At 47.1% G+C, this 24,095-nt stretch overlaps 2 protein-coding genes across 6 annotated transcripts in view; one reads left to right on the plus strand and one right to left on the minus strand.

The window, feature by feature from the left end:
* Positions 1-718: 718 nt before the first annotated feature.
* LOC103460942 (7SK snRNA methylphosphate capping enzyme-like) lies at positions 719-6,934 on the plus strand. Its single transcript, XM_081599677.1, has 8 exons — positions 719-1,131; positions 1,799-2,155; positions 2,736-2,980; positions 3,064-3,286; positions 3,416-3,896; positions 4,031-4,237; positions 5,795-5,903; positions 6,679-6,934. The coding sequence occupies exons 2-8, from the start codon at positions 1,827-1,829 to the stop codon at positions 6,729-6,731; spliced, it is 1,647 nt and encodes a 548-aa protein (XP_081455803.1). The 5' UTR covers positions 719-1,131; positions 1,799-1,826; the 3' UTR covers positions 6,732-6,934.
* A 2,307-nt stretch (positions 6,935-9,241) lies between these two features.
* The window catches only part of LOC103460941 (uncharacterized), a 135,943-nt gene continuing 121,089 nt past the window's right edge, over positions 9,242-24,095 (minus strand). The window contains exons 2-8 of one of the 5 annotated variants that reach the window (XM_081598974.1): positions 19,997-20,131; positions 19,862-19,924; positions 18,898-18,999; positions 10,978-11,019; positions 9,977-10,003; positions 9,778-9,846; positions 9,242-9,598 (exon numbers count right to left, since the gene is read on the minus strand). In XM_081598974.1, the coding sequence (XP_081455100.1) occupies positions 9,368-9,598; positions 9,778-9,846; positions 9,977-10,003; positions 10,978-11,019; positions 18,898-18,999; positions 19,862-19,924; positions 19,997-20,050 (588 nt within the window). In that variant the 5' untranslated portion in view covers positions 20,051-20,131 and the 3' untranslated portion in view covers positions 9,242-9,367. The remainder of the gene's footprint in view (positions 9,599-9,777; positions 9,847-9,976; positions 10,004-10,977; positions 11,020-18,897; positions 19,000-19,861; positions 19,925-19,996; positions 20,132-24,095) is intronic. The other 4 variants (XM_081598976.1, XM_081598975.1, XM_081598977.1 and 1 more) reach the window with 4 other exon arrangements.

The raw sequence follows: 24,095 nt of genomic DNA on the forward strand, positions 1-24,095 counted from the left end.
GGACAGACCAGACCACACTGTCCACCAGGGGTCAGACCAGACCTCACTGTCCACCAGGGGACAGACCAGACCACACTGTCCACCAGGGGACAGAACCAGGGGACAGACCAGACCTCACTGTCCACCAGGGGACAGACCAGACCACACTGTCCACCAGGGGACAGAACCAGGGGACAGACCAGACCTCACTATCCACCAGGGGACAGACCAGACCACACTGTCCACCAGGGGACAGAACCAGGGGACAGATCAGACCACACTGTCCACCAGGGGACAGATCAGACGCATTCAACCAAAACGCAACTCTTCCGCTCTCTTCGTCCTCAGTGTTGTCTTCTGCTTTAACTCGCCTAATTTCTTTCATCATTGTTGGTGAAGAATCAGCTATATAAAGGTATATTCTACAGAAGCAGAATATACCTTTTGTTCTGAATTTAATGTGTTTTAATGTGTAAGTTTGGACGTTTGTTTGTTGGAGCATAAAGAAAGTTTGTGCAAACTGTCAGTCCAGACTCGGTTAATTACAAATATTACATTATTATTTAAATATTTAAAATAATATCATCATTAATGTCACATTAATGTCACATGAGATCACTTTGTAGTGATTAAAATCGTCTGTTTAAATTTTTAAGTTTTAATCAGGCAGAGATTAGGACACCTTATTTTACGGCCCAATCTCCCGCCCTCGCAGGCTGTTGATCCTGATTGGTCAGAAGTGGTTAGAGGCGGGACTAAGACGCTGGCCTGTAAACCCACAGGCTCCGTTATCCCTCAGATAAAGCAGCTAGCAATTATCTCGGTGTTTTGGTGAAATTCCTTCAGTTTATATGAGGTCACGGCCCACTTCACGGCGCGCACAGACACGGACACGCGCGCGGACATGCGCAGAGCTGTGCGGGGTTCTATTTCCGGTCAGACCTGAGGAGTTTAAGGGATTTTTGGTGAAGGGGCGTGAGTTAGCCACAGTAGGCTAGCTGCTGCAGCTAAATGTTTGTTTCCACTGGGCTCATTAATTATTCATGAGGGCGCGGTGCTATTGGCGGAAGGACAGGAGGGGGCGGGGATTGTTTTAGAGGCGAAAGCTGTTTGGTTCTATTTCCATAAACAAGAGGAAGAGGAGGAGACACGGTGAGTTTGACCATCGTCTTCATCAGGCAGGTCTGCTGAGGTTCTGTCTCCGTTCAGTCCGGCTGTAGTGACTGGGTCTGAGGTTCTGGAGGTGGATCCAGATCTACCGGGATCCGGATCTAACTAAACTCTGATAATAACTCCTGTTTTCCCGTCAGGAGATCTGCTAACTTCTCCATCTGCAGTCAGGTTCAGGATCATTAAAACTCGGAACTCTGAGTTTAAGTTTTATATTTATTCCATATCAATGTGAGGCTCATGAACCTCAGATTTAACATTATTTTAGACAAACTGATCCGTACAGAGAGATGCCCAGAAAGTTTCACATGTAAATGTGACCTGGAGAGGTCAGAGGTCACTCCTGCAGCTCAGGGATGAAGGGTCAGTGGAGGAAACTTCAGTCTGCTGGAAAGAGAGACGGGAAAATAAACAAGAAATGATTAACTTATGACAAGATTAATTATTATTTAAATATTTAGAATCATCATAATGTCACATGAGATACCAGAATAGTTTCCCAGTATTAAAATCTAAACATCTGATATTTCCTTATCTAAGCTGTAGTTCAGGTTTAGTAGTTATCACTATGGCAACCAGACATGGCCCAGCTGTTTGTTAGCTTGTCTCTGATTGGCTGTGCCACTGACTCCGCTCCCTCTCTCTGCAGATCTCTGATTGGCTGAGCCCTCATCAGGATGTCTCTGGAAAAAGACCCGGTCAGACTAAGCCCCGCCTTCCCTCCCCCTGTCAGCCTATCAGAGCAGCTGGATAAGCCCCGCCCTCCCATCCATCCTAAAAATGGCCACCAGCCCCTCCTGCCCCCCCCTCCTCCTCCTGCAGCCAATCAGAGGATCGGGAAGAGGCGGTTCTCTGTGGGCGTGGGCTTTAAAGGCGTGGCCAAACGCCGTCGCCGTGCCAACAGCGACAGCCAGGCAGAGCCGGTGCTGCCGAGTCACTTCCTGTTGGGGGGGAACATCTTCGACCCGCTGAACCTGAACTCCCTGCTGGACGAGGAGGTCAACAGGTGGGGGAGGGGCAGCGGGGCGGTTTCAGGAGGTTCTGGTAGAGCAGGAGGCGATGGAGAACCAGGGTCTAGTCAAAGTCCAGGGAGAGAAAGGGAATGTCCACAAGGTTCTAACTCTGAGTCTCTGTTAGCCTAGCTTAAATTAGCCTAGCCTAGCTTAGCATCCCAGTGCTAGGTCAACAGACTGATGTGTCCATTGGCTGTCTGAGCAAAGGTCAAAGGTTAACAAGCAGAACTTTGACCTAATGGCAGCTGATCATCTGGACCAGAACCCGGGTCTCTGGGTCCATCAGTAGAACTTATCCAGGCTCCATGACCGGGCCCACCAGAACCGGCCCAAACTCTGCCGCCTCATGGGGGCGATGAAGAGCCGGACGGGTTCTGGTTGGTTCTGATCCTCTGGGTTCCACCAGAGAATCCCAGCGGTTCTGGGTTCAGGTTCTGGAAGGAAAAGATCAAGAAACGATCAGCTGCTGGTGGTTCTGGTTCCGTGGTTCTGGTTCTGGACCTGCTGGTTCTGGTCCACCATCATTAGTCTCATTGTGGACAGCAGGACGCTCAGTGTTCTCCCCCCCCTCAGGGTGACCAATCAGGAGACGCCGCGCTGCTCCCCCCTGCCGTCCCGCAGCAGAGACGCCGTGGAGATCCTGGTCCCCCGTGACGTCACCGACCCCCTGAACCTGCGGGGGGAGGACGGGGACGCCGCCGCCGTCCTGCTGTCCCCCCTGAAGTCCCGCAGGAGACACCGCTACCGACAGCATGGGGGAGGAGGGGAGAAGGAGGAGACGCCCGCCAGGCTGTTCCCGCCGTCAGCTGGACCCTCAGGTAGCACCTGCTGCAGTTCCTCTGTCCTCCACTGGGGGCCCTGTCCTCTGGGGACGCTGTCCTCATACGTGTCTCTCTTCCAGTCCCTGCGTCTCCTCTGTCCTGTGAGCTCAACACGTCCATCACCTGCCGGGACGATGTGGCTCCGCCCCCCATCCTGCCACGCAGACACACCCACCCCCCGCCCGGGAGCCGCCGCCGCCGCTCCGCCTCCACCAGGTCGGCGGACGGAAACGTTACCATGGAAACCACAAAGCTGCCAGCCAAGTTCCAGACGCCACTGGTGGGCGGGGCTAAAGCCAGCAGGTGGGTGTGGGGTGGACCTACGTTCTGATTGGACGGTTTGCATAGAGCTGTGTTCTGATTGGTCCGTCTGTAGAGACCTGCGTTCTGATTGGTCCGTGGGGTCATGTGACCTCTCTGTCTCCCCTGCAGGTATGGGGGTCCTGGCCTTGGCTCCGCCCCCATCTCAGAGAGGAAGAAGGACCGGCAGCGCTATCAGCATGGGAACCGCTGCCGTTACTATGGCTACCATGGTTTCTACGGCGACAGCCACGAGGGGCGGGTGGGGGCGGAGCCTGACCCGCGGCTCCACCTCCTGGAAGCCGATTGGTTCAGAGACCGGACGGTTCTGGACGTGGGCTGCGGCGCCGGTCACATGACCCTGGCCATCGCCAGGAGGTTTAACCCCGCCCACATCCTGGGGGTGGAGCTAGACGAGCGGCTGGTCCACGCCGCCAGGCAGAACGTCCGTCACTTCCTGTCACATGACCTGGTGGCGGCACACAGACAGGAAGTGATGCGGCCACCCCTCCCCGTCTCCTTCAGGGTCAGTCGGGGTCCTCTCTCGGCTCCGCCCCTTCTGCCACCATCATCATCCTCCTCCAGGTTCCCCAGCAACGTCACCTTCATCCAGGTGAGTCTGTAGGCGTCCTCCGTACTGCCTGATGGAAAATACAGCATTAAACCTGATTATTGATCTGTGCAGCATGTTGGTCTCACCTCAGTGAACATGCGTCTCCATGGTAACCTGTCCGACTCCGCCCACAGGGCGACTACGTGTCTGAGGGGGAGGCGTGGCCTGGGCGGGGCCATTATGACGTCATCATGGCTCTAGGCGTCACCAAGTGGGTCCAGCTGCAGTCAGGTGACCGGGGCGTGGTCCGGCTGTTCAGACGGACCTATCAGAGCCTGGCGCCGGGCGGGACGCTGGTCCTGGAGCCGCAGCCCTGGAGCGGCTACGGCCGCAGCAACAGGGTGAGGAGGGGGGAGACACCTGGTTCTGATGGGCCCAGAGGTTCTGACCTGGTTCTGATGGGTCCAGAGGTTCTGATGGGTTCAGAGGTTCTGATGGGTTCTGATGGGCCCAGAGGTTCTGACCTGGTTCTGATGGGTCCAGAGGTTCTGACATGGTTCTGATGGGCCCAGAGGTTCTGACCTGGTTCTGATGGGCCCAGAGGTTCTGACCTGGTTCTGATGGGCCCAGAGGTTCTGACCTGGTTCTGATGGGTCCAGAGGTTCTAACCTGGTTCTGATGGGCCCAGAGGTTCTGACCTGGTTCTGATGGGTCCAGAGGTTCTGACCTGGTTCTGATGGGCCCAGAGGTTCTGATGGGTCCAGAGGTTCTGACCTGGTTCTGATGGGCCCAGAGGTTCTGATGGGTCCAGAGGTTCTGATGGGCCCAGAGGTTCTGATGGGTCCAGAGGTTCTGACCTGGTTCTGATGGGTTCAGAGGTTCTGACCTGGTTCTGATGGGTCCAGAGGTTCTGACCTGGTTCTGATGGGCCCAGAGGTTCTGACCTGGTTCTGATGGGTCCAGAGGTTCTGACCTGGTTCTGATGGGCCCAGAGGTTCTGATGGGTCCAGAGGTTCTGACCTGGTTCTGATGGGTCCAGAGGTTCTGACCTGGTTCTGATGGGCCCAGAGGTTCTGACCTGGTTCTGATGGGTCCAGAGGTTCTGACCTGGTTCTGATGGGCCCAGAGGTTCTGATGGGTCCAGAGGTTCTGATGGGCCCAGAGGTTCTGACCTGGTTCTGATGGGCCCAGAGGTTCTGACCTGGTTCTGATGGGTCCAGAGGTTCTGACCTGGTTCTGATGGGCCCAGAGGTTCTGACCTGGTTCTGATGGGCCCAGAGGTTCTGATGGGCCCAGAGGTTCTGATGGGTTCAGAGGTTCTGACCTGGTTCTGATGGGTTCAGAGGTTCTGATGGGTTCAGAGGCTCTGACCTGGTTCTGATGGCCCAGAGGTTCTGACCTGGTTCTGATGGGCCCAGAGGTTCTGACCTGGTTCTGATGGGTCCAGAGGTTCTGACCTGGTTCTGATGGGTCCAGAGGTTCTGACCTGGTTCTGATGGGCCCAGAGGTTCTGACCTGGTTCTGATGGGCCCAGAGATTCTGATGGGCCCAGAGGTTCTGATGGGTCCAGAGGTTCTGATGGGTTCAGACGTTCTGACCTGGTTCTGATGGTTCCAGAGGTTCTGATGGGCCCAGAGGTTCTGACCTGGTTCTGATGGGCCCAGAGGTTCTGACCTGGTTCTGATGGGTCCAGAGGTTCTGATGGGTCCAGAGGTTCTGATGGGTTCAGACGTTCTGACCTGGTTCTGATGGGCCCAGAGGTTCTGACCTGGTTCTGATGGGTCCAGAGGTTCTGATGGGCCCAGGGGTTCTGACCTGGTTCTGATGGGTTCAGAGGTTCTGACCTGGTTCTGATGGGTTCAGAGGTTCTGATGGGCCCAGAGGTTCTGATGGGTTCAGAGGTTCTGACCTGGTTCTGATGGGTCCAGACGTTCTGACCTGGTTCTGTTTGATCCCAGGATTCTACGCTGCGTCACTTCAGAACTCTGAGGCTCCGACCAGAACTATTCACCTCCCTGCTCACCGACACCATCGGCTTCACCTCCTACAGACCGCTCACACACACAGGTAACACACACACAGGTAACACACACACAGGTAACACACACACAGGTAACACACACAGGTAACACACACAGGTAACACACACACACACACACAGGTAACACACACACAGGTAACACACACACAGGTAACACACACACACACACACAGGTAACACACACACAGGTAACACACACACACACACACACACACACACACACAGGTAACACACACAGGACACACACACAGGTAACACACACACACAGGTAACACACACACAGGTAACACACACACAGGTAACACACACACAGGTAACACACACACAGGTAACACACACACACACACACAGGTAACACACACACACACAGGTAACACACACACAGGTAACACACACACAGGTAACACACACACAGGTAACACACACACAGGTAACACACACAGGTAACACACACACATCCAGCTAAAATACTAGAGAAACACTGACTCTGTCTCCTTCTGACGCATGTGGATAAAACGTGACGTTCTGCCTCCATATATCGGATTTAGTTCGGACAGATCGGATGTATTGTTGAAAAGATCGGAATCGGCCGATCTGCGGAGGAAAAGTCGTGTTTGGTTCAGACTCTCCTGTGTGAACGTTAAACACTTCCTGTCAGCAGCAGCTGCATGTAAACTAATGACCCGTCGTTACCCAGCATGCAGCGAGAGAATATTGTGACATCACAGCATCTGAACAGTGAACCTCCTCTGATTGGTCGAGCCGCTCATGTGACCTCATCTGTTTCTGACCCGTTTCCAGGTAACCAGAGACCCATCTACCTGTTCCACAAGGGCTCCGCCCACAGGAAGTGACATCACTGATGGATCTGCTTGGACATCAGAGCCTCAGGAGGAAGTGATGTCAGACTGAACTGAGCATGCTCAGTGGGACCTGTTGGAGCGGTCAGGTGACCTCACTGTAATTGGACAGGAACAGCAGACAGGAAGTGACTGATCTTTTCAAAATAAAACCTGATTCTTCTTGGTCTTTTTCATAATAAAGTGAGTTGAGCTGCTGCTGTGTTGGTTCTGGTTCTGATCCGGTAGTTTGGGTCGCACATTAAATTAAACCAGGAGGTAAAATGTGTCTGACCCGGTTCAGTGGTTCTGGTTCTGAGTGAGTTGTTTTGGGTCCAGATGAAAACATAAATAGTGGCTCTGCAGGAGGAAATGGCGGTCCGGTCCATGGCGCCCCCGGGGTTCCTCTACCGACCAATCAGAGGGAGCCATCCTGATCACATGACCGCCCCCTGGTGTCCCACTACAGGACTTCCTGCGGTACCCATTTGGACCGGAACCAGCCAGGATCAAAGCCACCATGATGCAGGAAAACCGGGTCAGAAACAAAGAGACTGATCAGATCAGTTACTATGGTTACTGGACGAACCACCGGCCAATCAGAACCTGCGGTGTGAGACGAGGACGACCTTAAAGACAACGAGGACGTCTGGTGGAGACACCTGCAGGTCAGCAGCAGGAAGGACAGAAGATAAGACACTAAACCATGTCCAGGTGTGTCCTCAGCTAACATCAGGTAGCTAGCAGCATGTGGCTAACATCAGGTAGCTAGCAGCGTGTGCAGCATGTGGCTAACATCAGGTAGCTAGCAGCATGTGGCTAACATCATGTAGCTAGCAGCGTGTGCAGCATGTGGCTAACATCAGGTAGCTAGCAGCATGTGGCTAACAGCAGGTAGCTAGCAGCATGTGGCTAACATCAGGTAGCTAGCAGCGTGTGGCTAACAGCAGGTAGCTAGCAGCATGTGGCTAACAGCAGGCAGCTAGCAGCGTGTGGCTAACAGCAGGCAGCTAGCAGCGTGTGGCTAACAGCAGGCAGCTAGCAGCGTGTGGCTAACAGCAGGCAGCTAGCAGCGTGTGGCTAACAGCAGGTAGCTAGCAGCATGTGGCTAACAGCAGGTAGCTAGCAGCATGTGGCTAACAGCAGGTAGCTAGCAGCATGTGGCTAACATCAGGTAGCTAACATCAGGTAGCTAGCAGCGTGTGGCTAACAGCAGGTAGCTAGCAGCGTGTGGCTAACAGCAGGCAGCTAGCAGCGTGTGGCTAACAGCAGGTAGCTAGCAGCGTGTGGCTAACAGCAGGTAGCTAGCAGCGTGTGGCTAACAGCAGGTAGCTAGCAGCGTGTGGCTAACAGCAGGTAGCTAGCAGCGTGTGGCTAACAGCAGGTAGCTAGCAGCGTGTGGCTAACAGCAGGCAGCTAGCAGCGTGTGGCTAACAGCAGGCAGCTAGCAGCGTGTGGCTAACAGCAGGCAGCTAGCAGCGTGTGGCTAACAGCAGGTAGCTAGCAGCGTGTGGCTAACAGCAGGCAGCTAGCAGCGTGTGGCTAACAGCAGGTAGCTAGCAGCGTGTGGCTAACATCAGGTAGCTAGCATCAGGTAGCTAGCATCAGGTAGCTAGCAGCGTGTGGCTAACAGCAGGTAGCTAGCAGCGTGTGGCTAACAGCAGGCAGCTAGCAGCGTGTGGCTAACATCAGGTAGCTAGCATCAGGTAGCTAGCAGCGTGTGGCTAACAGCAGGTAGCTAGCAGCGTGTGGCTAACATCAGGTAGCTAGCAGCGTGTGGCTAACAGCAGGTAGCTAGCAGCGTGTGGCTAACAGCAGGCAGCTAGCAGCGTGTGGCTAACAGCAGGCAGCTAGCAGCATGTAGCTAGCATCAGGTAGCTAGCAGCTCTTTGGGCGGCTGATCACTGACTGTGAGGTCGTTAATGTGAGTCACTGAGGGACAATCAGCCCAGAACAACATTCAGCATTAATCTGTTATCCATCTACAGAAACTCTTTATTGAGTTACATTTCATTTCCGTTTGGGATCAATAAATTACTCTGGAACTGATTCTATTGGATTGGACCTGATTGGGTCAGCAGCCTGATCAGAACCGATCGGCTGCTGACTGATTTTCTTCAGGTCGGTTCATTCAAACCAGCCTGACCCTCTGGCGCCCTCTGGTGGAGGGAGGGCAGGACAGCAGGATGGTTCTCCTCTGGGTCGGTTCTGAAGCGGTTCTGATCCGGTTGTTGCTGCTTCTGACCCAAAGCAGAGAGCAGACTTTACATCCAGCACCAGAACCTCACCCTCCAAACAGAACTTGAGGACAGAGATGGAACCGGGTCCACCGGGTCGGGTCCTGGTTCTGTCTGCTGTTGGAGGACATTCTGGACTCCAGAGGTTCTGATCCACTGAGTCAGTGCAGAACTGACCTGATTGGACCAGGTTCTGTCCAGAACCATGCAGTCAGTTCGGCTCTGCTCCACATGGGGGCGCTGTGTGTGACCTCTGACCTCTTTATGCAGAGAAAACAGGAGCACTGATGGATGTAAATATGTTTATTAAATCATCAGGTTATTGATTATTGATCATCTAACGAGCTTCAGTAACAGCAGCTCAATGAACTACAGGGTTATTATAAAGGTGACCAGCAGGGGGCGTGGTCTCTGCTACAGGGCCAGCTCTAGCCCCGCCTCATCACCATGGAAACCAGGCAGGTGAAAGGTCATTCCGTCCGCCGCCTCCAGGCTGTCGTCTGTCTGAGGATGAAGGTTCCTCTCCTCTTCCTCGGCTTCACTGGCGTCTCCACCTGCTGATGGCAGCGTAGCTCCGCCCACTGGGCCCAAGGACACGCCCACTTCCTGGCTGCTCAGGCAGTGGAGCGAGGTCTGCAGCATCACCTGGGGGGACAAGGTGGTGGGCGGAGTCAGAGGGGGATGGGCGGGGTTAAGGGAGGGGGTGGAGCCATGCGGGGTTAAAGGTCGATGCCGAGTTGCAGTTTGAGAGAAAAGTCGCCTCGTCAGAGAGCTGCATTCTGATTGGCTGATGAATCTGAGTGAAGCCATGTTGATGATGTCACCTGATCTTGTCCTCCGTCCGTCAGACTGGTGGTGCTGGTGTTACTGGGAGGCAGCAGCAGCTCTGAGCTCTGACACACACACACACACACACACACACACACACACACACACACACACACACACACACACACACACACACACTCAGCCGGGTCAGCTGACCTGTCTACAGGAAGTGATCTCTCAGTGAAGACGCCTCACCTCCTCCGAGTCCACCTGCTCCACCGCCTGCAGGAAGTGACATCATCAGATCAGAGGCAGACAGACATGATGTCACACATCAGATTTATGTCCTCTGAGGACAGCAGGACGTCCAACAGGGAGCAGAACCCACCTCATTAATGGGGGGAACCATAAACGGGAACAGCTTTAAGATCAGTTTGGGGGGCTGGGGGGGGGGCTCCTGGGGGGTCGGGGTGGGGGGTCGGGGGGGGGGGCCTGGCCTGAGTTAGTAGTGTTTTTCTCAGTAAACCTGCTGAGACCCAGATTCAGGTGTTTAGACCTGAGTTTGGTCAAAGATCTAATCTCTGCTACATCTTTACAAAAACTTAAGGCTTTAATAAAAACAAGTTTTAATAAATAACTCCACTTGATAACATTCCTCATAAATATTGATTCAGTGGTTATAATACAAGTTTTATTTAAATTATAACTTTCACTGCTTTAAACGTGTTTGTTTTGTCTGAGAACATCAGTATGTAGAATATCTGGAGGCATCATGACTTACACTAAGGTTTTACACAGAAATGTTCTAAAGGTGGTGAGAAATAAAGACAGTTTATGTTTTACTGCCAGCTGCAGTCGCCCCTCTGCTCCCAGATAGCAGCTAATGCTAACGCTCCCAGCTAGCAGCTAATGCTAACGCTCCCAGCTAGCAGCTAATGCTAACGCTCCCAGCTAGCAGCTAATGCTAACGCTCCCAGCTAGCAGCTAATGCTAACGCTCAGCTGCTGCAGGTCCAAACTCTAGTTATTAAAGTAATAGATGAATATAACTGAAATATTGGCTACAGATAAACGAGCTAAATCTATGAAAGCAACGAAGCAGTTTAGCTAGTTTTGATGTCCAAACCTGGGGGGGGGGGGATTTACACCCATGGGACCCGGGGTGTGTGTGTGTGTGTGTGTGTGTGTGTGTGTGTGTGTGTGTGTGTGTGTGTGTGTGTGAGTGTGTGTGTGTGTGTGTGTGTGTGTGTGTGTTACCGTGTCGTCCAGCTGCTGTCGGTCCTTCAGCAGTTGAAACGTCTGTGAAAACAGTCGACATTAATTTTCTGCTAGTAGTGAAGCATCTGCCTCGTCGTAGATCTTTGATCCTCTTCCTGTTGCTCTAACTCAGGGGTCACCAACCCTTTTGAGCCTGGGAGCTACTTCACAGGTCCAGAGCAAACAGTTATATAAATACTCTGACTGTGTATCCCTCTGAAAAATGAACCCATTTAAATAAAGAAATCCCTCCGCTATAAAATGAACGCCCCCCTTTTGTAAAAATGTCCGCCTGCCGCCCTCTAAATGCCCTCTGGGGGGCGGTACCGCCCACGTTGAGAACCGCTACTCTAAATCGTTGTTTCTTCTGCTGTGCCATCACAAATGATAGATTATTCCAAAAATAAATCACCAATGAACTGACCTGAAGGAAGAAGGAGAAACTCTAGCAGCAGCGAGCCACAAACAGGAAACAGGCCCTGCTGCCAGTAGGGCACGTGCACAGCGCACGGCAGGGTATCAAATTACGCAGGTAAAATTCTGACCCAGGTGTGATTTTACCAAGGCGATCACCTGATGTCTTGAAAGGTCAGGTGTGTCACGTGATACCGGACATGTCCGGTCAGCAACTAAATGTGTTGTTTACGAAGTGTGTTTTATAAAACTACGACATGTCCTATAGACCTTTAAGTCAACTGTTTTTAAATAGCTATAAAACCAGAACATTTAGTGTAAAACTTGTATACGGGATTGTTTTCAAAGGATTAAAGACTCCTTTTGTGGACAAGTAAAAGAAAAAGTCTACACACTGTAAAAAACTGTAAAAAAACGGGTAAATGTGCTGTAGAAATTTGAAGGAATTTCTCTGTTTTTTAGTTTTACAGGTATTTGTACCGTATTTTCCATTTTACGCATTGCATCATGGGAACAAGAACCTTCGCGAAGCGCGAAAACTGGTCAGACGACATTTCAAGCTCGCTAACCCTGGAACATTTATCTTTTGGACTTCAGTTGGATTAAGAGACGGAGTTTCCTTTCTGCCACCTCACTGGTAAAGTAAAATAAATAAAAACACGTTCTTATCAAAATTACTCAGTGTTGTTGTTTGTGAAAGAGCTATCAGCAATTGGTGAGACGCTGATGAGCCAGGTGATGTGCTGCTGTAATGTCATTTAGAAGCGTTTTGTAAAAAGTACGTTTATAACATGAAGTGTTTCTGTGTTAAACTTGAGTTTCCATTCTCTTTGTTTAGAGATTTTCTGGGCTCAAACCCTGAATGAGGTCGACTGACACGATGCAGACGAAGGTGAAGAAGCTGCTTTGCATCCCAACCAGATGGTTCAAGTCCCTTAATGAACTGAATGACTGGGAATCCATGGAAATTTGAGCCTTTTGAAGTTTAAACGTGATGGATCATCTCATCAAACCTGGTGCACCAAGAACTGGTCACAGAACATTTCAAGCTCTTGGTAACTGGACCTAAGAGTTGGATTAACCTATTTTTGCAGAACATAAACATAAAATGGACTGTTTTGTTTTATGTTCACAGCGACTAGAGGTAATGAGAGAACACACTCAGGAATCCAGTGTCTTCCACTGTTGGTTAGGCTGTTTATGTAGCATTTGATTTTTAACTAAATATTTATACCTGTATTTCATTTATTTTGAAGTATGTTGATCCTGTTAACAACTATGATTTTTATGATCCAGAGCAGTTTTTTGTATGTTCCATCTAATAGTAACTAACAAAATTGTTTGACTACAAAGACTAGAGTCAAGATTGCTTTATATTTAATTTATACGTTAAAATTTGATAATAGTAAAATGCAATAAATTAGTTGTGATGTGCAGAAGATAAACATTAGCAAGCTCAAGAATATGTTTAACTGTTAATATATAATAGCAAAGGTTAGTTATAAAGACTAGATGACGTCAATTTATGGTCTTTAATTGCTAAATAAAATCTGCTAATTGTCGAATAGTTTTATTTTTATATCACTTTGCATGAACTACTTTCAAACTAAGTGTTTCGTGTTCAACTACATTTCCTGTAGACTTAGAATTTAGTTTTGTTTCAAAATTATGCTGAGAATATATTAAATACATTAATATATTTTACACTATAATAATTAATATAGAATATAGACTTCAATGGTTTGGAAGACGAAAGTATTTGGAAATGTCCAAGGTTTATTTTTTATTTTTTTAGTGTGTGAAAATATCACAAAAGACAGAGTAAAAAGAGAGAATTTCAAAATATTTAACAAAATATTGGTATATTTGACATAAACTGTTAAATTATGGAAAATATTTTGATGGAAATTCTGGAAGAAAAAAAAACTGAAAATGTTCTGTAACTTTTTGCCAGGATATTTTCAGTTTTTTAACAGAATTTCCGTCAGTAGTTTCCCATAATTTAACAGTATTTTAATTCAAATTTTTCCGTAAAAAAACTGAAAATGTCCTGGTAATTTTCTGCCAGTACATGTTCTGGGTTTTTTTTAACGGAATTTTTTCCGTAATTTAACAGTTTTCTATGTTTAAAATTTAACAGAAAAAGCTGTTAAATTGCGGAAAAAATTCTGCTGGAAATTCCGTAAAAAAAATAGAAAATTACCAGGACATTTTCGTGTTTTTTTACGGAATTTTTCTTACTGTGCAGGTTGTTTACATGTACAGCCACTAAACACGTGATTAGTGGTGTGATTAGTGATCCCATGGGTCGGATAGATGCCTAACAGTCATGCTTTTGGTCTTTGGGAGGAAGCCGGAGTACCCGGAGAGAACCCACACATGCATGGGGAGAACATGCAAACTCCATGCAGTTACTATAAAGCCCTAGAGGTCGAGCAGGAGTCCTATAGGACTCGCTATGAAGCCACTATTTCATTTTCAAATGTGTAGTGGAGAAATCTCCAACCACATGTCTGAATACAGGTGGCTGTTTCTGTGTCTGGTCTGAAACAGCCACTAAACACGTGATTAGGATAGTCAGATGCCTAACAGTCATGCTTTTGGTCTTGGGAGGAAGCCGGAGTACCCGGAGAGAACCCACACATGCATGGGGAGAACATGCAAACTCCATGCAGTTACTATAAAGGCCTTGAAGTTGGGCAGGAGACCCACAGGACTCGCTATGAAGCCCTGGAGAAGCGTATTGCATTTTCAAATGTGTAGTGGAGAAATCTCCAACCACATGTCTGAATACAGGTGGCTGTTTCTGTGTCTGGTCTGAAACAGCCACTAAACACGTGATTAGTGGTGTGATTAGTGATCCCATGGGTAGGATAGATGCCTAACAGTCATGCTTTTGGTCTTGGGAGGAAGCCGGAGTACCCGGAGAGAACCCACACATGAGAAGCAGCTATATCTGCTGCTTCTCTGTGTCCCTCAGCCTTTTGTTCAACCGTTCCACTTAAAGCTGCATGTTTTGGTATATATTCGCTGAAAGATGGTGCCTTTCTTCTCTAAGGTTATTGGTTCCTGCTCCAAAGTGACGCTTCTTTCCTTCAGGGCAGTATTTTCCTTCTCCATGGCAGTATTTTCCTGCTCCAGGACAGTGTTTATCTGCTCCAGGACAGTGTTTATCTGCTCGAAAACCGTGCTTTTTTTTTCCAGAGCGGTACTTTTATTCTGTAAGGCGATGTTGTCCTGCTCCAGGGTGGTGATTTTCTGCTCCTGATCGGTCTTTTCCTTCTCCAGGGCGGTCTTTTCCTTCTCCAGGGCAGTGTTTATCTTCTCCAAAATGGTGCTTTTCTGCTCCAGAGTGGTCTTTTCTTTCTCTAGTGTTTTGGTGTCCTGCTCCAGGGTGGTGTTTTTCTGCCTCAGGGCAATGTTTATATCCTTGATGACATTGAGCCTCTGCTCCTGTTTGCTATTTTCCTGTTCCAAACTGTTGTTCATGTGTGACAAGATGGTGCTTTTCTGCTCCAGAGTGGTGCTTCTTTCCTTAAGGGCGGTGGTTTGCTGCTCCAGGCCGGTGCTTTTCTGCTCCAGGGCAGTGTTTATCTGCTCCAAGATGCTGATTCTTTGCTCCAGAGTGGACTTTTCCTTTTCCAGTGTGGTGGTGTCCTGTTCCAGGGTTGTGATTTTCTGCTCCAGGCTGGTGTTTTTCTGGCTCAGGGCGATGTTTATATCCTTGATGACATTGAGCCTCTGCTCCTGTTTGGTATTTTCCTGTTCCAAACTGTTGTTCATATGTGTCAAGATGGTGCATTTCTTCTCCAGAGTGGTGCTTCTTTCTTTCAGGCCGGTGTTTTGCTGCTCCAGGGCAGAGATTTTCAGTTGCAGGGCATTGCTCATCTGCTCGAAGATGTCACTTTTCTTCTGCAAGAACGTGTTTTTCTGCTCTAGCAACGTCTTCTCCTCCTCCAGTTTGGCGTTAGCCTCCATCAAATTGCTGATTTTTTCTCTCAAATCCTGATCTTTCTCCTCGTCTGGAGTCTTTTTGTTGAAGGTCAAGATGCTCACTTTTTTTAATATTCCAAACAGCTTCTCGGCCTTCGTTGTTACGGGTCCGGCTGCGCTCATTGGAACATTTACTGATTGAGAAAGCGGTGACCTGCTTTGCTCACTCATGTTAGAATCCATTCTCAAGAAACAAAAAACTTTCAAATGCTGATCTTCAGTAGTTTGCTCTGCGACTTCTGCAACGGCAATGACCTTAGAATTCACGTCTGCAGCCTTATGACATCAGTGCATCACTCTTTGTGACATCAGTTTGCGTGATGTCACAAATGGATGTCACTACCTCAACAGAACAGCTAGAAAACTGCTGAAGTTTGAATAAAAACAGACTTTACGGTGAATGCAGCTCGGCTTAGCTGATGGCCATTGGAGGCAGTTCAAGGCTGAAATCCGCACTTGGGAGTCAGCGGCTCTTGAGGATCATGGACTGGCACAGCAGGGTGCCAGGACCAACTCTCTTGATAAAGATATGTTAAAAATAACACAACAAAGTATGACCTTTAATGCACATTTTGTGTTCATTTTAACACTGTGTTAAAATGAACATAACATTATAACACTGTATGTGTGTTATACAACACAGATTTACACATTTTTGTGTAAATCTGTGTTGGACAGCAGAAAACAACAACAACAAATAAATGTGTTGTGAACAAATTAATAATTGCTCTTATCAGTAATTTGTTACATCAAAATGTAAAGTTTAGAGTTTTTGAGTTTTACTGACAACCCACAGATCAATGCATATTTAATCTAAACTTTAAAACGTTCAAAAACCAATAAAGGAACATTTTGCTGTTGCAAAAAAACAGTTGAGCTTTTTCCTTCTAGACGAAAAGCACAGAGTACAAAAACTAAAACTGAAATCTTATATAGTTCATGATAAGACACAAATATATTAAAAGTAAACCTTTATTTACTATTGCATAACATTGGTGTTAGCTATGGATTTCATATTCCTGTTTCTGAAAGAAATACTCTGGTATTTTCTTTTACTTAAATATTTAAATAATATAAAGGCAGATTTAATAATGGATACTTTCTACTTTTACTCCACTACATTTTACAGTAAGTATCTGTACTTTCTACTTCACTACATTTCTACTAAACTGTCTCGTTACTCGTTACATCCAAGTCTCGTTGCTCTTTTTCCGTTAAAATGTGAAGTTCAGGGATTTAAGGTGGCGCCGTAAAATCCCAGCAATAACGTGACGTAGTGTCTGTTGTCACCCATCGGCTCCACCTTTACTCGCTGCGGAGCTCCAGACATGCGCAATGGTTTCCTCTGAGCGGGAGAAGCTGTTTGTCTATAATATAATAGCGCTGCATAAATTGATATGGCGACATGTAAAATCAGAAGCGCTTCGCTTTCACAGATGGTGGAACTTCATCCAACTTTTAGCGTCACTTGGAAGGAAAGCTTAAAGAAATCATCTGTGGACGTGATGCTAGCTAAGCTAGCTGTACAGAGACACATGTTGCATCTGAGATGGAAAAAAGTTTGTCACTCATGCACTGAATTACTGTGTGGAGGTTATGACTGAGGTGTCGCAAATATGGGACAACGCTGGTACCAAAGTGCGATATAGTGGTATGACATTAAGGAACGATCCGATTCTTCTGGACGGATATTTACTGATTACATTGATTTCTAAGTATTAAATTTCTAGGTGTTTTATGGGAATGTGGATCTTTCAGTTCAATTTGAGAAGCAATTTTGATGGTAAAAGTTAATTTTTTTGTGTCATGTAGCGCGGGGTGCTGGTCTTGACTTGGTATTGGGTTGGTGGTCTTGACTACAACTCTGCTACGTGGCTCCTTGGTTCCATGTCCTCCCCCACCCACCTTCTTTCCACCCCCTTTCTGTTGGATTTCTTTCAAAATAAAAGCCACTAATGGCAAAAAAGGGAAGTTCATGCTGTTAGGACAGGAGACCAGATGTTTCCATCCCTGAAATTATGATGCATAGATTCACATATCTAAGTCTAAACCAGGGGTCACCAACCTTTTTGAGCCTGGGATCCACTTCAGGGGTCCAGAGCAACACGAAGGGCTACTTTTCTTGGCTCAGCCTTTATAATATATATGATTACATGCTGTCTAATAATATTAATGTTAGGGACTATTCACAATAGTTATCAGTAATTATTACCATGGCAGCTATGGGTAATTGCTATTATGTGATCAGAAGCTCTTAGTTCAGTTTTAAGTTTGATTCCCTTTCTTAGCTTTTCTGTGATTCTAAATTTCCCACAAGTGACTGACAGTCTGGATTCCTGCAGCTGCTGGACGCACTGAGAGGTTTTCCTTTAAATAAAAGTTATTGTATATTTTTATTATCCCTCTTTATTATTAACAAATTGTGCAGAGAAAAAAATGTCCGACAGATTATAAGGTAGCACAAAACTATCCCTGTAAGTGCGCATCTCTCCAATGCGCATCATGTGCGCGTCGCACAAAACCAGCGCAAACTTAAACCACTAAAGCAGCGAAGCCTTTTTAACACATCGATGCTAAATACTAATAAATACATGGAAGCGGAGCCGACCTGTGATCCACGGAGAGAGGAGGATGTTGATCCCGGTTCAGGTGTCAGACGTGCAGAGGAGGAGAAGGAGAAGCAACATTGTTTGCTTAGTTTTTACTCTTTTGGAAAACGTTTCAACTAGATTAAATAGTTTAACCCGCAGTCTTAGCGCGAAGCTCAGTATGAGCGGCAGATGTCAGCTAACGGGTGACCCGCTAACTGTCCGGTTCGGGAAACATCAAAAAGCTCATAACCGGCGACCCGTCAGAACCGAACACGGTAAAAAGCTCAACCGGATCCGAACCGCTCCTAGAACTGCGGGAGGTTCAAACTCCGCTCATTCAGTTTTAGCTTACAGAAAAAGCACCGAACAAAAGCAAACTGACCAATAAGATTTAAGCTTTGGGTGCCCTTTGACCCCCACAGACTCAGATGTGCGCTACGTACAAGATGTTTTGACGCATAATATATATTTTTCTCCACAATTTTAATTGTAAAGAGGGTTCGATAATTAAAATTTCAGAATTTTTTTATATATTTTTTTACTTCAAGTTAAAATAAAAACAGACCTAAGAGCTGCTCCCACTCTAAGGTCAGCAGACAGCGAGCAGCAGGCGCTGCTGCCCTCCGATAACATTTATGCATAAAAATTTACATTTTTTTTATAATTAGCTTTTTTTTAAAATTCTGAATATAAACAAATTTTACTACTTCAATGTAAAAATATTAAATAATTTATTTGGCAATGCTCCCTAATGAGAATGGCTAGTTTTAGAACTTGCTCTGCGGGCGACTGGGGGCCCGCGGGCCCCACGTTGGTGACCCCTGCTCTAACTGGTCATGTGACCTGCTGCTGAGCATTATGGGTAATGTAGTTACATGTGGGGTTGATGTAACTCAGGACTGGTTCTGGTTCTGGTTCTTACCATGGACCTCTGGCTGGACTCTGAGGAGTCTGACGATGAAGAGGAGGAGGATGAAGACGAGGACGATGTCCTCTGCTGAGGGACAGACGGGGCGGCGGTGACCTGGAGACAGAACCCAGGAGCACTGTGACGGGTCGTCTGGTTCTGGTTCTGGACTGAATCGGGTCGGCTAACGGTTCTGGTGACCCTGCTGGTCTTCAGGGACAGACATGAAGTCACCAGGTGGACCTGGTTCTCCTGGTTACCATGGGAACCAGGGAGCAGAACTGCTGGTTCTGACTCTCTGTGTTTAATCAGTGATCCGTAGAACATGTGGAGATGGACCATCAGAACCACCAGAACCACAGCGGAACCTCTCAGTCTGACAGGACGTCCTCAGGTCCGTCCACTCTAAGGTCCGGTTCTCTAAGGTTCTGGTCAGTCTAAGGTCCGGTTCTCTAAGGTTCTGGTCAGTCTGAGGTCCGGTTCTCTAAGGTTCTGGTCAGTCTAAGGTCCGGTTCTCTAAGGTTCTGGTCAGTCTGAGGTCCGGTTCTCTAAGGTTCTGGTCAGTCTAAGGTCCGGTTCTCTAAGGTTCTGGTCAGTCTGAGGTCCGGTTCTCTAAGGTTCTGGTCAGTCTAAGGTCCGGTTCTCTAAGGTTCTGGTCAGTCTAAGGTCCGGTTCTCTAAGGTTCTGGTCAGTCTGAGGTCCGGTTCTCTCAGGTTCTGGTCAGTCTAAGGTCCGGTTCTCTAAGGTTCTGGTCAGTCTGAGGTCCGGTTCTCTAAGGTTCTGGTCAGTCTAAGGTCCGGTTCTCTAAGGTTCTGGTCAGTCTGAGGTCCGGTTCTCTAAGGTTCTGGTCAGTCTGAGGTCCGGTCCTCTCCTCTTATAATCTTGAAGCCTTTCGGTCCTGTTGGACTCTTCTGGGCCTTAAAGCTCCAGATCTGGACCAGAACCAGAGTCCGGTTCCCATCAGAACCTTGTGTCTTACCGCAGTTTGGGCCACTTGCTGCTGCAGAACCATCAGAACCAGGTCTCCATGTTTCCCAGGAAGCTGTTCAAAGACAAACACGGGTCACTGATCCGGTTCGGTTCTGATAGAACCCATCATCAGGTCCAATCTTACAGGAGCAGCCTGGTTCTGATCCAGCAGGCTGAGGAGGATCAAACACGTCCACATCCTGGTCCGATCCGGCAGCAGCTGCTCCGAGCTGAGGACGGGTTCTGGATGGGTTCTGACCGGGTCTGCTGGTTCTGGTCTCTTATTGTCCTGAACAGGAAGTGGGCTGTGGTCATGTGACCCGTGGTTCCGCCCCCCTCCTCCAGCCCATCGACCTCAATAACAGGCTGATTTACGGCCCGGTTCTGGTTCTGGTGTTGCTTCATGTCTGAGGGGAACCGCAGGAAGCTGTAATCAGAACATTCCCAGGATTACTCCAGAACCGCCTCCATTCCGGGTCAGAACTTGGTCCTAAGCTACTTGTTCACTCAGGGCCCGGTTCTGCTGCCCGGTTCTTCAACACGCCTGAGTCCAATAACGAGGTCGTTAGCAGAACCTGACTGGACCGAGGATTCAGCTGTTGGACCTGGGAGACGTTAAGAGCTGCAGGACTGGACCTTCAGAACCAGAACCAGGACTGTCCAGCCCTGGCCTAACCCTGACCTTTGCCCTTTTCCTAACCCTCACACACCTAACTCACACCTTAGTCCTAACTCTGACCCCTGACCCTAAAACAGGGTTTCTCTTTGTGGGGACCACTAGGAGCAACTGGTCCCCACAACGTAGTATGTGTCAGGAAAATGGTCCCCACAAGGTGTTACAAACACACACACACCCCTCGCTTGGTTTCTCTCTCTCTCTCTCTCTCTCTCTCTCTCTCTCTCTCTCTCTCCATCCATCCATCTGAAACCCTTCAGATCATGTCCTCCGTGGTCTCAGGTGTTCCTCAGGGCTCTGTCCTTCTACACAGCAAGTCCAGATTAACTCTGTCAGGTTTGATTTCAACACTTTAAAGTGTCTCTATGGGTTAGAGTTAAATTAACACCAGAAAGAGTTAATTTAACTCTTTCTGGTGTTAATTTAACTCTTTCTGGAGAGTTAGAACCTTAACTCTGATAAAGTGTTAAATATCAAATCTGGAGTTAATAATTTAACACTAATTCAGTGTTAGATCTTAATATTAACTCTCACTTCTTTAACTTCTTAAGAGTTATTTGTAATTAATATTAAATGGTATTTTATTGTTTTGAACTTTTAAAAATTCTTTGGAAACTAAACATTTAATAAACATGCAATAATTTTCTCAAATGCATTTATTTCAAAACGTGACCATAATTACAAACATATCACAACATGGATTAATGTTCATGTTTCACATGGAGCTTATTAAACGGTTAACATATCAGCTGTTTAATACATTTTTATTCAATATGAATGAAATTGTTCAAAGTTCAAGGTGGAGAAAGTAAAGCAATAAGTTCATGTGATATAGTTCATATTTTCTTTTAACAGGTAGATGACTGGATATTACATAACAGACCAACCTGATGATCAGATCCATCATTTCTGACCCAGTTTCTGTTGATAATAGTCAGTTCCTCTCTGACTCCACATTCCACCAGAGAGATGTCCACTCTCTAACAGATGGTCTCCATGTTGTTCTGTTCATGACGTTTGGTCAGAGACACCAACATGCTCCTCTACTGCATCAGACAGTCTTCAGTCTCTGAGTCGGACAGTCAGTGTTGGTCTCTGGATCATAACAAACAGAAACATGACAATGAGGAGCGAAGGAATATATTATTACTACAACTCTAACAACAAGCCTCCATTACAGACATGTAGAGTTTCAGAGACATAAACACTTATGATCATTTTGGAGCTTGAATCTTCCAAGAATCCATGGAGGGATCAGGAGGTTATATAAGAAGACACAGCAGCGGGAATAATTATCAACGTGAAAAAGCCTTTTACATTTTTCAAAGGAAAAACAAATCGATAGAAAGGTTGATAAATCTGATCAATATGCATGTAAACGTTCAACATCACAAAAAAAACACACTGCAGATTATTATGGATCTGTTCAAGTTAACTAATAATTTGATTAAATGTTCACCGGCTCGATATTTTCCCAACACTTATACTCCGCTAACATTCGGCATGCTAAGCTAAATATGCTAACATTCGGCATGCTAAGCTAAATATGCTAATATTCGACATGCTAAGCTAAATATGCTAACATTCGGCATGCTAAGCTAAACATGCTAAACATGCTAAGCTAAATATGCTAACATTCGGCATGCTAAGCTAAACATGCTAATATTCGACATGCTAAGCTAAACATGCTAATATTCGACATGCTAAGCTAAACGTGCTAACATTCGGCATGCTAAGCTAAACGTGCTAACATTCGGCATGCTAAGCTAAACATGCTAATATTTGACATGCTAAGCTAAATATGCTAACATTCGGCATGCTAAGCTAAACATGCTAATATTCGACATGCTAAGCTAAACGTGCTAACATTCGGCATGCTAAGCTAAACGTGCTAACATTCGGCATGCTAAGCTAAACATGCTAATATTCGACATGCTAAGCTAAATATGCTAACATTCGGCATGCTAAGCTAAACATGCTAACATTCGGCATGCTAAGCTAAACATGCTAATATTCGACATGCTAAGCTAAATATGCTAACATTCGGCATGCTAAGCTAAACATGCTAATATTCGACATGCTAAGCTAAACGTGCTAACATTCGGCATGCTAAGCTAAACATGCTAACATTCGGCATGCTAAGCTAAACGTGCTAACATTCGGCATGCTAAGCTAAACATGCTAATATTCGACATGCTAAGCTAAATATGCTAACATTCGGCATGCTAAGCTAAACATGCTAATATTCGACATGCTAAGCTAAATATGCTAACATTCGGCATGCTAAGCTAAACATGCTAATATTCGACATGCTAAGCTAAACGTGCTAACATTCGGCATGCTAAGCTAAACGTGCTAACATTCGGCATGCTAAGCTAAACATGCTAATATTCGACATGCTAAGCTAAACGTGCTAACATTCGGCATGCTAAGCTAAACGTGCTAACATTCGGCATGCTAAGCTAAACGTGCTAACATTCGGCATGCTAAGCTAAACGTGCTAACATTCGGCATGCTAAGCTAAACATGCTAATATTCGACATGCTAAGCTAAACGTGCTAACATTCGGCATGCTAAGCTAAACGTGCTAACATTCGGCATGCTAAGCTCAACATGCTAACACTGAGCCGTGTGGCCAACGTGACGTCTATCATACAGGTTGAGCTCAACTCAAAATAATAGTTATAAACCATCTCAGACAAAAATAACTTACCAAGCAGTAAATAAGTCAGACAGTAAATAAATGACTTGGCTTCTGTCGCTTTGTGTGAATCTGTGATTCAGTGAATTAACTCCTTCAGTGTTGGAGCCGCTGGTGGAGCTCAGAGTTCAGAGGTTAAGAGTTATTGGTTCTATTTTAACAGCTCTAGATTTGATAGGAAACACTTTAACACTGGATTTTAACTACTAATAATTTACACCCAGAGTTGCATGAACAGAATGTGACTCTATTAGAGTAAAATTAACTCTGCTTTTGCACAAAGTCTACTGACACCACAACATTTAACACTTTGGAATCTGCTGTGTAAAATTTCCCCCTTCTGTGATTAACATCCACGTCCAGAACGAACAACAACTTCAGACCTCTGGTTAGTTTATCAGACGAAGCAAAGCCAGTCATGCAGCAGCAGGTTTTCAGTCTACAGTCAGTCAGTCAGTCGGTCTGGTGACGGTCAGTCAGTCAGTCAGTCTACAGCCTGTCGGTCAGTCAGTCTACAGTCAGTCAGTCAGTCGGTCTGGTGACGGTCAGTCAGTCAGTCAGTCAGTCTGGTGTCGGTCAGTCAGTCTACAGTCAGTCAGTCAGTCGGTCTGGTGACGGTCAGTCAGTCTACAGTCAGTCAGTCAGTCCAGTCAGTCAGTCAGTCAGTCGGTCTGGTGACGGTCGTAGCCGCCATGCTCAGCCATCAGCTGGACGATGAGGTCATGAAGGATCCATGACGTCACATGGGAGACATCTGGCGCCGACCCGGACCAAAGGTTCTGGACCAGAACATCTGGGCCAGAGGAGGTTCTGCCGGGCCTCATCTGGACCAGGAGATTACCAAGTTAATCCAAATCTGACCTTTGA

The sequence above is a fragment of the Poecilia reticulata genome, chromosome 18, assembly GCF_904066995.2.
Source record: "Poecilia reticulata chromosome 18, P_reticulata-male-v2, whole genome shotgun sequence".
Taxonomy (NCBI): domain Eukaryota; kingdom Metazoa; phylum Chordata; class Actinopteri; order Cyprinodontiformes; family Poeciliidae; genus Poecilia; species Poecilia reticulata.

What these genes read in the sequence shown, in the direction of transcription:
- LOC103460942 (XM_081599677.1), top strand. Translation starts at nt 1,827, where the DNA reads ATGTCTCTGGAAAAAGACCCGGTCAGACTAAGCCCCGCCTTCCCTCCC. An exon ending in GGCGGGGCTAAAGCCAGCAG is followed by an intron (nt 3,287 to 3,415) that starts GTGGGTGTGGGG and finishes TCTCCCCTGCAG; the next exon opens with GTATGGGGGTCCTGGCCTTG. An exon ending in GCTACGGCCGCAGCAACAGG is followed by an intron (nt 4,238 to 5,794) that starts GTGAGGAGGGGG and finishes GTTTGATCCCAG; the next exon opens with GATTCTACGCTGCGTCACTT.